Source organism: Populus trichocarpa, chromosome 1 (genome assembly GCF_000002775.5).
Source record: "Populus trichocarpa isolate Nisqually-1 chromosome 1, P.trichocarpa_v4.1, whole genome shotgun sequence".
Lineage (NCBI taxonomy): Eukaryota > Viridiplantae > Streptophyta > Magnoliopsida > Malpighiales > Salicaceae > Populus > Populus trichocarpa.
Window position 1 is genome coordinate 38870788 of NC_037285.2, and position 16706 is coordinate 38887493.

The 16706-nt window shown below is 31.7% G+C and overlaps 1 protein-coding gene across 1 annotated transcript; it reads right to left on the reverse strand.

Annotated features, from left to right (window-relative positions):
• Positions 1 to 1818: 1818 nt before the first annotated feature.
• On the reverse strand, positions 1819 to 3228 carry LOC7485129 (uncharacterized). Its single transcript, XM_002300360.4, has 2 exons — positions 2672 to 3228; positions 1819 to 2184 (listed from the first exon to the last, which is right to left on the reverse strand). Exons 1-2 carry the CDS (start codon positions 3108 to 3110, stop codon positions 2144 to 2146), a joined length of 480 nt encoding a protein of 159 aa, XP_002300396.4. The 5' UTR covers positions 3111 to 3228; the 3' UTR covers positions 1819 to 2143.
• Between the last annotated feature and the right edge of the window lie 13478 nt (positions 3229 to 16706).

Genomic DNA, 16706 nt, shown 5'->3' on the forward strand with positions numbered 1-16706 from the left:
TTTTGTTGTTGTTATAGATTAAACTTATATAGGAATGCTATTTGCTTTCCTATGTTAAATTAGAGAACATGCATAGGTTTATAGATATGCCACCAAGACTTAGGTTTCCCCATAGTTGATTGTTTCTATAAATTCAATTTATATGAGCTTGCTATTCACTTTCTCGTGTTATATTAGAAAAAGAGCGCAGGTTTATAAATATGCCACGAAGACTTAGGTTTCCCTATAGTTGATATAAATCCATTATGTCAATTTATAACTTTGTGCATAAAAGTAAATTGATTTACTCTTTTTTATGATACTTTTGTTTTAAAAAAAAAGGTTTTTGTTGTTGTCACAATTGCCATGGAACAGAAATTGACATATTGATCGTATATGCAAACTTTTAGGCATTTACAATATCAATATTCGGGTTTTCAATCTACTTTTTTGTTTAGAAAAATACTAAGTTGGAGTCATATTAATTATGCATGCATGTAATGAATTGAATTCAACATTATTAACTATATATATATAATCAAAAATGAATTTTGCCCACATGTTTTTTTCTACTTGTTTTTAGTAATTGCAAGAAATCTTGCTAGGGATAAAAAAATAATAATAATTATACATACATATAATGAATTACATAAAAAGATGTGCACTATATTCATAAAAAAGTATTGGTTTGTTTTTTCTAAAACACACTCATCCATACAAAACTTTTTTAAAAAAAAATAGTCATCAAATCCACTTTAGAAATTAGTTGTTAACGAGAAAGAATATAGGTTAGAGTAGACTCTCTAGATAAAATTTGAGAGGGGGAGGTTCTAATCTTAATACATGTGATTTTTTTTTTGAAAAAAGCTATTGTTTTCCATTAAACGGGGTGAGGGGTAAAAACCTATTTGACATAGCAAACTAGCCCAACTCTTTTAGCTCATTTTCACCCAGGTCCATAGTTAGACTTACCCTATCAACTGCACGCAATTAAATTTGTTTTTTTTTTCCAGTAAAATAAAGAAAAAAAGGGTCATTAAGAGTGTGTTTGATATTGTTGTAGCTGTTGTGGTTGTGGTTTGAAAAAAGTTGTTGTATAAAAAGTACTTTTAGTTGAGGTTGGTTTGAAAAAATAGGTGTTTGGTTAAAACTGTGGTTTAAATTGAGGTTGAAGAAAAAGTAGTTTAATGTGTTTGGTTAAGAATGCTTTTAAAATTGAGGTTATAAAATAATTTTTAAAAAATATATATTAATATTGATGATTTTAAATTTAAATATTGTAGAATTAATTACTCCTATTACATCATAAAATAAAAAATACTTTATATAAAATATTTTTTATTATTCCATTAAACTATTTATAACTCCATTACGTACAAAATTCATCCGATAAGAACTACAGTTTTCATAATTTTTTGAGCGTAGATAAAATATTATCATATATAAAATTGATATTACAATGCGAGTGAATTTAATTCACTATATACTAGTTTTTCGGAAAAATAATATTGTTCACATCACAATGTGAGGGAATTTAATTCACTCTAAATTAGTTTTTTTTTTAAAAAAAACTGTTAATAAAATTAACAGACTGAATGAAAAAATAAAAAACTGTTCACGTGAACCGTACTAGTGAATTGCACTGTTCATTAAGTGAACAGTGCAATTCTTTTTAAGTGAACAGTGCAACATTGCACTGTTCATTTGAACAATGTATCAATGTACATTATTCATGCTAATCGCACTGTTCAGTGAATAGTGCGATTAGCATGCACAGTGCGTGAAAAGCAGGATTTCCTTGCTTTTTATTAACAGCGTTTCGGACGCAAAAATCATGTGTGATCTATGAACAGTAAATTACTTTTTTTTATTATCAAACAGCTACAAAAAACTGTATTTATTTAAAACGTAGCCGTAGCCGCGTAAACAAACGGGCTGAAAATCCGCCTCAGAAATTAGATGTTTACGGGGAAAAAACATAATTTGAGATAAAAGGCACGACAGCCCCAAAAACAATAGAGGTCAGCAAGAAGTCCCAACAGGACATGGACTCCAACCAACCAACACAGCAGCCATAATAACCAACCAGCTGAACCAGGCTCACACAACCCAGCAGTCAGTAAAGCTGGACACCAAGGCCAAACCCATCATCAGCTCATGTTGTTTACCAAACTGACCAGACCAAGATGGCCATCAACAAGCAATCTGTTACAGAAGAGGCAGAAAGAAACAAACTCCATAAGAGACCATTAGCAGTGGAGGATGGAGGTACAACCCCATAATCACTCTAACAGCCCAACGTCATTATAGCAAAAGAGGTAACATAACAGCTACCAATCAAATTCTAGCAAACCAGCAAAGCAAACACGTTAGCTCCAGCATACAAAATATAGCTTTCCCCAGCCATGAGCAACAAACCATAGGCAAAAAGCACAGACGGCAGAAACAAACTGGTCTCAAGGACCACAATGACCGAACTACATGAGGTGAAGGACCTCATGTTGTTGCAGAGGGCTATTAAGCCCTCTGATATATCAGCATATAGAGACATAATAGAGTCGGAGGGGCAGGAGATTTCCTACCACTTCCACATGCTCTATCAGAAAAAACTAAAATCTCAGGCGAATAATCAGAGCTACATTGCTGGTGAACAAGTCTCTCCAGTTCCCTAAGACAGAGGCCTGAGAAGCACCTGAACAATCTTTAGCACCAGCAATTGGGTCGATATGCGGCACTCTAACATCAGAGGAGTTGCTAACCCCATCAGTGCTGGCAGAGGGATTCTCTATGGCAACGCAAGAGAAAGGAGTGACCCCGACGGTGCAAGCAGTGAACGTTTCCAGCACTGAAGAAAGTGCAGGGGAATTGAAGAATATCAAATCTCCATCTAATTCGCCCGTTGAGTCTTCTTCAGCCGAGCAATCGTCCGCTAAAAGACGCTCAGTAAAGGGGGACACGCTGTCTGCCACATCAGACACGTCCTTAACAAGACAGGACCCCCCAGTTAGGTTGAGGGAGACACGCCGTCTACTCGCAGTATTCTTACGATTGGAGGCTCTCAAAGATCTCTCTTGGATATGTTGTTTTACCCAAGAGCAGACAATCAAAGATTTCTGTTTATTATTTGCCATGAAAGGCACAAAGAAGAAAGCTCAAAATTCTCAGCAGCAGCACGCCATCCCGAGGAGAAACTTCCAGAAGAAGGAGAGCATCTCTCTCTACTGGGAGCTCTTTCTTATCTATGATTTCATCCTTTTTTTTATTATTATTATTTAGATGGATGTTCGAGATAGCTTATACACACCGTGACTAATTTTAAAATTCACTGAACATCTTACAAACTCAATGAATATATAAAATACCACGAGAATAACAGACATACATAGTGATATTCGAACCCGGATAAAAAAAAAAAATAAGCCCCTACCTATACTAGGCGAATACCTCAAGTGCATCAATGATTTCATCCTTAATATTACACGCGGTGATCAACATATTTATCTTAGCACTAATTCTGTAGAGACATCCTCTGGTGACAGCGACAACACAGATTTGTTATATCCACCTGAGTTTATTAATCAACTTGAATTCAACAGCGTCCCTTCTCATACCCTCACTTTCAAAATAGAAACACCGATAATGTTGCTATGAAATCTCAATCCATCTGTTGGTTTATGCAATGGGATAAGATTACACAACTTGCCAAAGGGTCATCTTTTCTTTTTGTCCTAGCTCTTCTAGACAATGTTGCTCAGTTTTTCCTTCGAATAATCATCTTTTATCTGTTCATTGGAAAAAAAATACCAACTTTTTTGGACTATATATGGTTTTATTCCTTCGACATAACTCATTAAATGAAAAATCTCTCTTTAGAATGGGTGATGGGTGTGTTTTGTTGATTAAAATCTTTCTTTGATTACTTCTTCTAATGTTCTTTTTCTTTATGCATAAATTGACCTTCACGGTTTTCTTTTTCCATATATTTTAACCTAAGTTTTAGTTCCAACAGATCGATGGCGGTTCCTTTGAAAAATATAAAGAAATACGTTTTCCACCCGTTGATCAAGGCTCGAGTTTGTCGTGTTTGAATTCTAAAACAAAGACGGACAAGCTAGCAGCTTTAATTGCTATAATCATGCTTATTGATAATTGCATTAATATATTATTCAAATGTTTTTACCATGCAAGGTTTATGCTGCAATTGCATCTTTTGGTCCATCCAATTCATGTTGATCCCTACATCCTTTCTTTTCTTTTGGACATGTTCTAATTTTTATTATGGGCACCATTGTCAACTTTTGCACACAACCATCTTGGATTTTTATTTGTTTTATAAATTGAAATTCGGCCATTTATCAATTGCTTTCTTGAAAATATATCCCATTACTATTATAAGTAATAATTAGAGAATAAATATTACTAAATATAAGTTATCCAATTTTATTTTTTAAAAAAACAAGATTAAATTATTTATTTATTATAATTGATCATTATTTTTTTCAAATAAAAATAACAATATTTTTTTTATCTTAATTAAAACGATTATTTATGTGTATTATGAGAAAAAACGATGCTATATTTTTTTAGGTTTAGATAAAAGACAACAAGCTTCGTTGTGTCATAATATAAAGTTATTTTTTAATTTTAGCCATTAAATAATTACATTAACCTGTATGTGTACTCATTGGTGATCAGCGTTAAACTTTATCATTTCTTCTTGCTCAATCTATTAATTACATAAAAAAATAATGAATTAATAATTAATATTTGATGGATAGCAAAGAAGATCAAGTATATTTTCATAATTCTAATTAGTTTGTTAAATTCAAAGCATACAATCACATTGATTATATATATATATATATATATATATATATATATATGGTGCTCCTTAAAATAATGTTGTGTTTTTTGAAATAAAAAACAAAATTAATTGGGGCAATTATGTGAAATGATAATTATTTCCTTGATGGATGAGGTTTTTCACCATTAAAAAAAAGAAGAGGATGGAAGAATGAAAAAACTTTTCACTAAAACAAAAGTGAAGAGAGTTTAGGTCATATAATATTTTTTGTTACATTGTTTAGTATCTAAAAAAAATGTTTGTTCTCTAAAAAAACATATCAAGAAAATAAATAAAAAAAGGCATTATTGACATATTCTTTTTACATTTTATATTTTTAAAATAAAACATCTAGGTTTTAGCTTTAATGATTCAATGACCTTTTGCTTTATATATAGTTTTTGTTTTAACAAATATTATTTTCTATACACATTGATGATAAACAAACAATGCAATGCATGTTGAAGGAAAACTAGACATTAGTATGAACATTTTTATGCTAATTACCTTTGTCCATTTGCAATGGACGATTCTATGATGCAATGTGCTACTTTTACTGCAAACAAAAATTCAAACCAAATTTTAGGGCCCGTGAGATTAATTGAGGTACACGCAAGCTGGCCCGGATACCCACGTTAATTAAAAAAAAAATTCAAACCAAGCTGTTTAAAAAGAATTTATAGTGAGACTACTCAAATCAATATAATTTTTAGTAAAACTTTATTAGCACATAATGTTTAATGCTCTATGCTTCACCACCACATCAATTTTACTCAAGTTCAATGTTTTTTTTTTTTTAGTTTTTTTAGTTTAATGTGGGTGTTCGGGCCAGCTTGCGCGCACCTCGACTAATCCCACGGGCCCTGAAGTTAACGACCATGTAAGCCTCCAGTGACCATCATATGAGCAACCACAGGGCTCGAACCTGAGACCACAGAGGGAGCAAACCTCTTGGTCCCAAGCTCTTACCACTGGACCACCACCTAAATGGTTAGTTCAATGTTTTTTTAATAGAGATATTAGAGAACTTTCATACATCAATTTGCCATCTCCTTCTTTATTGATTTTGAAGCAAAACTTCTCTCGGTCTTCACATTTTTAAACGTCTCTATATGTCCTAATGATTCTGACAATTTTGTCTTTTTATTTTTCTCAACAGGGAGGTGCAATACAAGGATCGGCCAAAGCTAAAGACATAGCATACTTCGCTTCAAACATCACCGAGGGCGATTACCTGGAAATAAAAAGCTTTTACACATATGAGAATCGCTATGTTAACACTGTTGCTAACCATGATACAATTATAGACCTTAAAAAACTGACAGCAAAATCACTCACCTCAATTCTCTTACTCCTGTTGTTCCTTGATATTATTTTAATCTACTTGGTTTTGCCATGTCCTAGCTAAAAGCAAAGGTTCACGACTCCTTATAGGTATTCTTTGGGGGGGGGGAGAATTGCATTATCATACATATTATTTACATTTAATACTCGATCAATAATGTTTATAGATGTCCTTGGGAGGCTCAAAGCAATACAGCCGGTGGAGAAAGTTTTGGTTCGAGGACAAGAACTTGAAGACAAGAGAGAGTTCATTCTTGAAAATATACGATTCGTCAAGGATTCTTTTTTTTTAATGGGATGTAACTCGTATGCTTTGGACATTGATTTAACATTTTTGTCTTTGCTTAAAAGGTGAGGAGCATCGTGTTATTTTATGGGGCGACATTGCTTGGAACTTTGATGAGACCACTTTAGCTAGGCTAGATCCTCCAGTCATCACTGTTTTTGCAAGATTCTGAGTTTCGAGGTTTGCTGAACCACATCTATATAACTACTATATTGCGATATTAGTTTTCTTTATTCACTTTCATTTATTTGTTTTATGTTCTTTTTGTAAAAAAAAAAATCCATCTACTTTTTACCTCCTCTCTTTCCAGGAGATGCAAACTTGATTAGCATAGCTGCTTCCCTATGATATTTTAACCCAGAGATACCTGAGCTTTTGCCATATAAGCATTTGTGAGTTTCCTCTTTTTTTTTTTGGTTTTTCATACGTATATTTTTCTCTTTATTTGCTAACATTCTAGACTCCATTAATGATTCCTTTATTTAGCTAAGGTGAGACGCCTGTCGAAATCCACAAACTCCCTTCATTCATGCACGCTTGCCAAGCTCCACACTTGTACCATGGTTAGCCATAACACATACCGCTTATGGTTTTTTCTCTAGACAATTTTAATCTATTTTATCCTTTGTTTAATATTTTGTTCTCGAGTGCTTATTAAATTGTGGTTTTTGAGCTTTAGGTTCAGAGTTAATTGCATCGTTACTGATAGGAAGGATGTCACAAACTTTTTGTTATTTAGCCTGAAAAAATTTTCAAGGCCTCAGCTCATCACTTCGTTTATGACAAGAATTTTAAGGATCCCTATGTTGTTCCACCCCAAATGCTTGAGGTCCTTAACAAACCCAAGATTTTCCAGCTACGTTTCGGGGCCTATAGATCTGCTCTAAACATATATGACATTTATGTTGGCAATGTCCTTGATGATTGCTCAGAAGAGACAACCATCAAATTGACAAAGCAAGTTGAGGCAGGGCCCTCAAATACTTTGAGAACTATCATAGCAGTGGATACAACTTCTATAACCCCTCCAACACCGGCCATAACAACTCCATTTAATGCTGACCCACCTCAAATTACCTCAGATTCTTCCTCATGAATGCATCACATCAGGTCAAATTATTCAAGAGATGTTTCCTCCTCGAACAAAAAAAGCTTTGGTCTTCACTGATCCACCCACACAAGATATATGAATGAACGTTTTTCTTAATTAACCTATAGTCAATCATCCGCACAAATATTCAAGCATGTTTTCTAAAGGGCACTTACATTCAAGCATGTTTTCTAAACTTTCTTCCGCCACTTACATTCATGCTTTGTATTTTATTACAGGAACAGTGAGCGATCAAAAAGACAACATCCTGCACAATGATTATTTTGCTAAATATCATATTGGTTGCTATAACTTTTTGACTGCCCTTGGACTATAATTGTTGAAACAAACTTTATGCAACCTTTCTGCAGCACCATGGTCATTTTGGTAAATATAATGTCTTTAGTTTGATTGGCCTCTATGCAATGTTATGACTTCGTTAATTCTCGGATTAAAAAACATTTCATAGTATTGTTGTCACTTGCTCTGTTTACATGTACTTGCATCTTTGTGTGAAAAAAAAAAATTTAGAAATTTATTATGTTCGAGGGCTTTATATATCTGGTAAAAATAATTCTTCATGCCAGCTGCGTGGCGCAGGCAATAAAGCTATAGTAAACTCTAAAGGGCACGGGAGTTTAATTATAGTAATAAACATGGTTTATTGTGGATTTCTATAGTGAAATTACTCATTTATCCTTAAATGAAAAAAAAATAAGCCTTGAGGCTGGGGTGATTTGGTCTTTTTCACTGGCCTATTGGTCATTGAAAGATTGTTTGGGAGTACCTGTGTCTTTTTCATTTTTTTTACACCATAAAAATACGTTTTTACCCCTCCAGTCAACAAAATTTAAAGTTGTTGACCAATGACTTTCTTGATTTTTCATAAGCTTTTTAATAGTGAAAATATTTTGTTGCCCTCGTGATCAAAAAAATATTAGGCTGCTAGACAAGAGATTTTTTTGTTTTCCCATTATTCATGTAGAGTGGAAGTATGTATTTAACCTTAGAAAAAACAAAACAAAAAAAACTTGTATCTGGGGGTATTTTTGTACTTTCACGCCGATATTTTGTGTAATTACCAAGGTCATTGGGAGCATTTTGATATTTTCACGTTGTCTTTTGAAATTTTAAATTATAAAAGCTATTGGTGCGTGCACAATATGTGCTGGTGGGTGGCATCGAAGCCATTCAGGCGGCGCGTATTATGCCATATGGTGGCCAAATCTAGCCTTTCAATGTCTCTCTGGATGTGCCATCATGTCTTTTTTTCACGTGGTTTGGCATGTCGCGACCAGATTATTGTCGATGATCCTTCATTTTTTTTCTTTTTATTTTCTCACTCCTGACAGTTCAAGTACACCATTGTCCTTTTTTTGTTCTTCAAATCCAATCCTCATTCTTGTAATTTCTTATTTCGTTCTTATTCCTTTTATAGAAGTTTTTTTTGTTTTCAATTTAGTCCTTCAATTACAATTTCTCATATGTTTTGTTCTTCTTTTTGGTCCTTAATTTTTTTCCCTTGGCCCTTTTGTTGAAGTTTTTTTGCTTTTAATTTCATCATTCAATCAAAGTTTTTGTTCTTTTATTTTTTTTCAATTTGACCATCATTCTTTTGATTTGTTTTTTCTTTTGTTACAACTATTTTTCAATTCAATTTAACCCTCCAATTAAAAACTCTTATTTTCCCTCAAATTAATGGTTTTTTTTTTATTTTCACCCTCATTTTTATATAGATCCTTTTGTATAATTGATTTTTTTTCTAGTTTCATCTTTCAACATTTGATTTGTTGAAGATTCAGCTTTGTACGATCTTATTGTTTTGCATTAATTTTTTTAAAATAATATTGGTTTTGTGATTATTTTCAATTTCTTTTCTATAGATTTATCTCGATTTCACATGCTTTGCATGCCTTTTTTTAATATAAGTTTTTTTAATTGTTTTGTTAGTTTTTCATTTTCAAGATATTATTCTAATTCATCTATAATTTTTATATATTTACAAATGAAATTTGTTTTTCAAAATAAAGATATTCATCTTTAAAAAATATTGTTGATGTGTTCGACCTTGCGTAATATTTTTTTTAGTGTGTGACTTTATTTAGTCTGATTCATTTGTGTTTATCTTTTAGGTCATGGGTTTATTACGATTTGGATTTATCTTCTATTCATTTAACTAAAAAACTTCAGTAGACATAATGGGTTAATGTCTTATTTTGTGTGGTTGAATACCTTGATCTACATTCATGTCTCAATTTTTTTAATTTCTCTTTTGGTTATTGTTAATGACTTTTTTTTTCATTTATTTACATAAATGGTTATCAATTTATTTAATTAGATGCTGATGATAAGGAAAAAGCTGGTTGAGGAAGGATTTCAGATATGCATAAAATCAAGCTGCAATTTTGGATGAACTCGGAAGCCTGATCGTACCCCGTTGTTCCCAAAACTGAAGAGACAATGTAGATTCAAGGTCAAATTAAATTATTATAGAACGAATCTACATAAAAATTAAGTCCAGAGATATAATTAGATTTTTAATAGATCAATTTGATTTAATCATGAGCCAAATCAAAAGTTTAGTTATATTTAAAAATTAATTTGGGTACAATTAAAAGATCTAATTAAGTACAAGGACTTAATTATACTTTAAATGGGTCAAATTAACTTTATTAGGGATTTAATTGGTGAAAAATTATTAGGGATTTAATTGGTGAAAAATTAAGTTTGGGAGCTCAATTTAGGCTTAATTTAGAAGATTAAAATTTTATAGGACCAAACTTACTTTTTACAAAATCAATTGGTTCAAATCAGTGGTGAAATTGCAAGAAAATTAGAAGTTTAAGGTCAATTAAGGGTTAAATTGAAGAAATTCACAACAATGATCATTTTGAAAAAGGCGGCAAACTCTAGGGACCCAATTGATTGAAATCAGGGGTGAAATTGAAGAGATTTAAAAGTTTAATGATCAATCGAGGGTCAATTTGTATAAATCCAAAACCAATAACCAAAGTGAAAAAGGCGTTTAAATCTGAGGCTGACATTGAAGTTCAGCAGGGGCAAAATTGCATAAAATTAAAAGTTTAGGGTAAATTAGGGGTGCAATTGAAAGAAATTAAAAGTAGGAGAACTAAATTAAACTTTGGTCAAATCCTTTAATTAAAACCCTAAAAATTTCAAAACAGCACCGATTTGAACAGTAGAAAAAGAGACAGACCAGGCAACGCGTCATCTGGTATTGTTCATCTCTTCCACCTCTGGCCCGAAAAAACTGTTCGGGTAGCTACCTTTTTCAAAGCATTTAATGCTTTGTCTCTTCACCAAATTTGACAAAACATACACCACCATGATGACTTAACATTTGCCTATACCTAGTTTTTACACCATTTTTTTCTCTCTCCATTTCTTCATCCCTCTAAGAGCATCAGCACCTTCGGACACCGTGTGTGAACTTCCCTACGACGATAACCACCTCACCTTCGCTAAGTAGCCTTCTTCTTCTTCTTCTTCCCTCCACCCTACATGCATTTTGCATGCTAAATAATTAACATGGTCACTAGACCGGGCCAATGGCTATTTGGGCTTAAGTTGGACCTGCTTCAACCCAACCCATGTGGCTAGGTTGGGTCCAGCCCGCCATGAAAAATATTAGGAGGCCTTGTCTAACTCAACTCAACCGGGCTTGGGCCCAAAGGCCATGCTCACTTGACTAGGCCGAGCTCAACCTAAAAAAAAAGGAAGAATATATTGGGCTGCTAGCAGCCCAACCTGACTGAGTCGGATTAGACCCGTTCCAGCCCAGCTTGGATGGTTGGGCCAGGTCCAACCCAATATATTTAATAATAATATAATAATATCAAAATATTTAAAATATAAAAAAAAACTCAAAAAGCATTTCAAGGGTCATTTCAAAATATTTGTGATTTTCTCGTATATTTTTCCAATAATTTTGCATTATATCGAGCTGTATATTTACACTGTATGATACAGATTCGGTATTAAAATACTTGGTTTTCTTCGAAACGTTTCATAAAAAAATTTTGAAAATTAAAAAAAAAATCAAAATATTTTAAATTAATTTCCTCTTTAAAAAAACAAAAAAAATATTTTATTTTCGTGCATACAGCCGAATCCTAAAATTTTTCCAAGCATATTTTCATTAAAAAAAACTGCATTCTTCTCATATTTTAAAATGTAAAATGGATAACGTAACTAGTTTATGATTATCCGTTAGGGTTTGGTCAAAATATCAAAAACCCTTCACCAATTATTTTGTTTACTTTATATTTAAAATGTTAGGATTTAGCTGTAAACTTTAGTATATAGAGGTATAGAACTACATTAGTATACCCTCAGATATTAAAAATATAAAAAATAAATGCAATGCTAAAATTTAGACCTTAGAACGGTTAAGATTTAACCCAATAAGGTAGAGACTTCCTCACGAAGGGAGATCTACCTTAAACCTTAGACAAGATCAATGAATAAAGACACAACTTAGAAAAACAGTCAAACAACAATCCAACTTACCTTAGGTAGGATGTACTGAGAGTGATGCGTCTTCCCCTTGCACAAATCGTCCCTTATCCGGACTCTTGCAAGCCATTAGGTTTCCTAGTGACCATGACACTAGGTGACGACTCATGAACTTATAATCATAATTTTATGATTAAACCCAAAACATCTCCTTTCAACCCCTCTCAGGAGGTAGACCCACTGCCTTTCGATGCCGCGCACCATGCCGCGATAAGGTTTATACAAATTCTTGCCCTTTTTTTTGTTTGGGTTCATTATGTCTTCATTTCTTGTGATATGGTGAGTTGTCTTTTAAATGATTATCTCTTCTCATTTTCCATTTATTTTTTTATATCTATACCTTTGGTTATTTATTGTCTCTTGGACAAAGGTTCCATTCACTTTAGGGAATGATTTAGAATTTGTGGGATGAGATTGATGATTTTTCATTAACAGCTTATTATTTTATTCAGCCACAAGAAAACATGAAATTAGTTCTGAATACCTCTTGAAATTATGTTCTCTATATTATTACTGCAGGACAATAGTTGAAGCATGAAAAGTAGAGAGTATTTTCTTTAACATTTGATTTTCTATGATATTTTCACTGTGCAATTTTAGATGTGAGGTAATTTTAAAAAGAACAGAATTATATTTACTAAGCAATTTAAAATCTTGCAACCTCAAGTGTAACTAATCATAAGGAGCTTGAGGGAGTATGGTAAACTTTTGGTGGTCATATTTTTCCTTTAGATTTTGCCACGGAACAAAAGGATCTTTTATTGTGAGATATTCAATTTTTAATCCTTCATGGAGATGGTGGCGAATGAAAATCATTGTTTTTGCGTTATTTTCTTCTTTGATGGTTTTTCTAAAATTCATAGCTTCCAGATGAATCTCGTCATCAAAGATCCATGATAAAAAGTTATTCTCAGATATATCAAGAGCGGTAAATTCAAGTTTCGTCAGATTCAACATTATCTATAAAAAAGAAAACAACTTATTAAATAAAATCATGAATATAAAAGAAAAAAAATCATTCAGTTCTTTTGTATTTAATTTATTTAATTCTTCATAAACTTATAATACTAGTTCTCTAGAAACTTTAAATCTTGATGAATAAAAAAAAGAAAATTTGTCAAAATAAGTTACAAAACCAAATATATTCTATAAAGTATAAACAATAACGAAAAAAGAAAAAAGAAAAAAAATATGGAAATTAATATAAGCCATGTAACAGAAGAGTTTATGTATGTCAAGATTTCAACATAAATCAAGCAAAGTGATCGTACTAATAATATATTAAAAAAAATAAAGAACAAATAAAAATATACATATCCAATATAAAACTTAAGAGAGAAGTTGATATCTTTTATTGTATATTTTTCTCGATATTTAAAAAAGAAAATAAGTAACCGTTTTTATATCAATTAGGAAGTCATTGGTTGCTTTAGAAACGTTTTTTTAACCGGATGATTGATAGCGGTTTTAAGTTACCGGGAGAGTGTGCTTGGCTTTAAGAGCAATGATGACTCGCCTATCGCCTCCCACTAGCATCGAGACAAGGAGCTTATATAACACTCAACCATGTCCACTCGAAGCCTCATAACCTCTACAGAATTCTACGATTCTCGTCTTGCAATTTGCAGGGAGGTGGAGAAATGACAGTCCAGGAATCTTCATATATTAAACAATGCTTGTGCACATCATGTCATTTAACGAGCCCTTGTAGAAATCAAACGTCAATATTAATAATTGCCTCCTAGACCATGAATATTTCTATATATACAAATTATTTACTTCTCTGTAACACATTTCATATACACCATCAAAAAACCGATCCAATCTAATAATTTAAGTTGTTATTATGTGAGATCTCAAAATATAATTTATATTATTTTAAATAAAAGTTTTTTGAACTTAAAACTTGTATAAATACATACTACTTTATACTTAATTTTTATCAAATAAATAATAATGGTAAGATTTAAACTCGTGATCGCTTGGTTATTAAGGCTATAATATCATATCAAATAATCAATTCAACTAAAAAATTTAAATTTTTAAATAAAATCTAGAAAAATAATTTATATTATTTTATAGCTAAATTTCTTCATCTCTCTGGTATTGACAAAAACAACTCTCATCTCTCCTATATATATATATATATATATATATATATATATATATATATATATATATATATATATATATATTGAGATGACGAATATGAGAAACAAACACTCTACCACACCTGATGGCCCAGCCAGCCCTTCCCCCGCAAAGCAAACAAAAGGACGTATCAAACTCCACCACCACCAAGCGTTGAAACTTAGAAGAGCCGAATAACTGTGTGTGAGCATCGAGTGTAAGCAAAGGCTGGGCTCATCCTCTCTTCAGCATTTACTTTATACAAAATCAAAGATGAGTTCGCCAAACCCCCCACCCACATCATCATCTGGATGAGCACAAACATGCCAAGCTTCCCTATCTTTTTTTCCTTTTTTTTTATTTAATTGTAGGTGTCGACCGAGTCAGTTTACGAACGCCTTAACCAATTCTATGAGTCCAGAAGTTAACGACCATGTAAGTTTTACGAACGCCTTAACCAATTTCATGAGTCCAGAAGTTAACGACCATGTAAGTTTCCAGTAATTTTAAAAGAATTCAAACTCGTAACTATTAGATTGCAAACCAAAAATGCAAGCTTCCCTATCTTCCTCTCATACGTTGCCGTCATATACGTGTAGATTATCTATACCTGTATTCCTGAAAATGACCTGCTCGTAACCCTAGCCATGCTGTTCATCTCTCAAGAACAGAACAGCACATGTGGCTTCGGTTTATTGGATGGGGCGTTCAATTTCTTGAGTCAAGCAAGTAAGATGGAGTTTAATTACGTGTTTTAATCAAATTACATCCTATATTTTATTCTCTTCAGATTACCACCTGTTTTTCATGTGTTGTTAAATCTTGGTCAAATACAAGTCAGCTAAGAAATTAAACATTGATTAAGATTTATTTATTATGATGCTTAATTCCAGTATCTTTATGACGTGTATGATTTCTAGAGGTGAAATGGTATGCTTGACTGGACATAAAGAATTAAAATATATATATATATATATATATATATATATATATAAATTATTTATAAACAAACTTTTCACACTTAAATTTTCTTATAAAGTAACGTGTCAACATGTAAATGATAAAATGTGTATCGATAAATTCTAAATAATTGACAAATGTATTTTTGTGAAAATCTTGTATTTTCAACATTAGAAAAAAAATATTAAATTGTGTGAGCATCATCATATTTAAAAATATGATTATAATTGTTTTTCATTTTGAAATATAAAAATAATATATTTTTTATTTTAAAAAAATTATTTTTGATATCAGCGCATCAAAATTATTTAAAAACACCAAAAATTATTAATTTAAAGTAAAGAAAAAAATAAAAAATTTAATTTTTTTAAAACACAAAAACAAACAGAGTTAAACTTCGTTTGCACTACGATTATGATTACAATTTAATTATTATTTCTATACAATTCTTCTTTGAATTAAATTTTAATTGTAAAATGTGTATATTGTGACTCACCAAGCTCATCGAACAATTCCTCCACCATAGATATAGAGAATTTATCTTTAATAGATTTCTTATTATAAGCCTTGTAGTCCATACATATCCTTAATAATCTGTCAAATTTCCTCACTAATAACACAGGTGAGGAAAACGGCTTTGATCCTGTCGAATGGTTCCCAACTTCAAAAGCTCCTTTACTATCATTTTAATTTCATTTTTTTTTTTTTATATATATATATATAGTATGGATATCAATGCAGCCTTGCTTCTTTAAGAATTTATTTGGGACTCTAGTATTGATGGCGGTTCAAAGTGTTTTTTACTTAGAAATGTATTAAAATTAAAAAAATATTTTAAAAAATTATTTTTGATATCAACACATCAAAATAATCTAAAATTATAAAAAAAATTATTTTTTTTAAAACACGGCACCTAAATATAGTTGAATGATTATAGCTACGGTTAGGAGGTAATTACCTCTTAAGTTCTTCAAACACTACTCTAAAAATTCCAAAGTAATTTGTGCAATTGTGGAAACTCCTCAACCCCATTTTGGATTTTGCCTCTATGTTCCAAATTTGGAGAAGTTTCTTGATGAAGTTTTATCCACAATCGATCTCAGATTCCTACACTCCCAATCCTTTCAAGTTACTCCCATTACTATATCATATCCACCGAGACTAAGTAACAATTTGCTTCAAATTATTATTAAATCTTCATGGGGAATATTATTTAAAAAAAAAAAGATTTTGGTGTGAGAATCCCTTGCAAGATTTAATATAATCGAGGTTTGAGTGCTTCATAGAGATTTTTACAACTTTAGAGGTTCGATTGAGAATTAAATATCATTACTTATGTTAGTTGTTTATATAAAGAATGGAAGGAGAAAGCTGCCTGAAGATACGATGAAACTACTTTATGAGATTAATTTGTACAATTTACATTGCTTATGTAAAGGGGATCCATTAGCGTAATCAAACGATGCTTGAGCAAACGAAAAAGATTAGCAATCCGTTAAGAATTCAGATGGCCAAATTAAGTATGATTATAGGAAAAG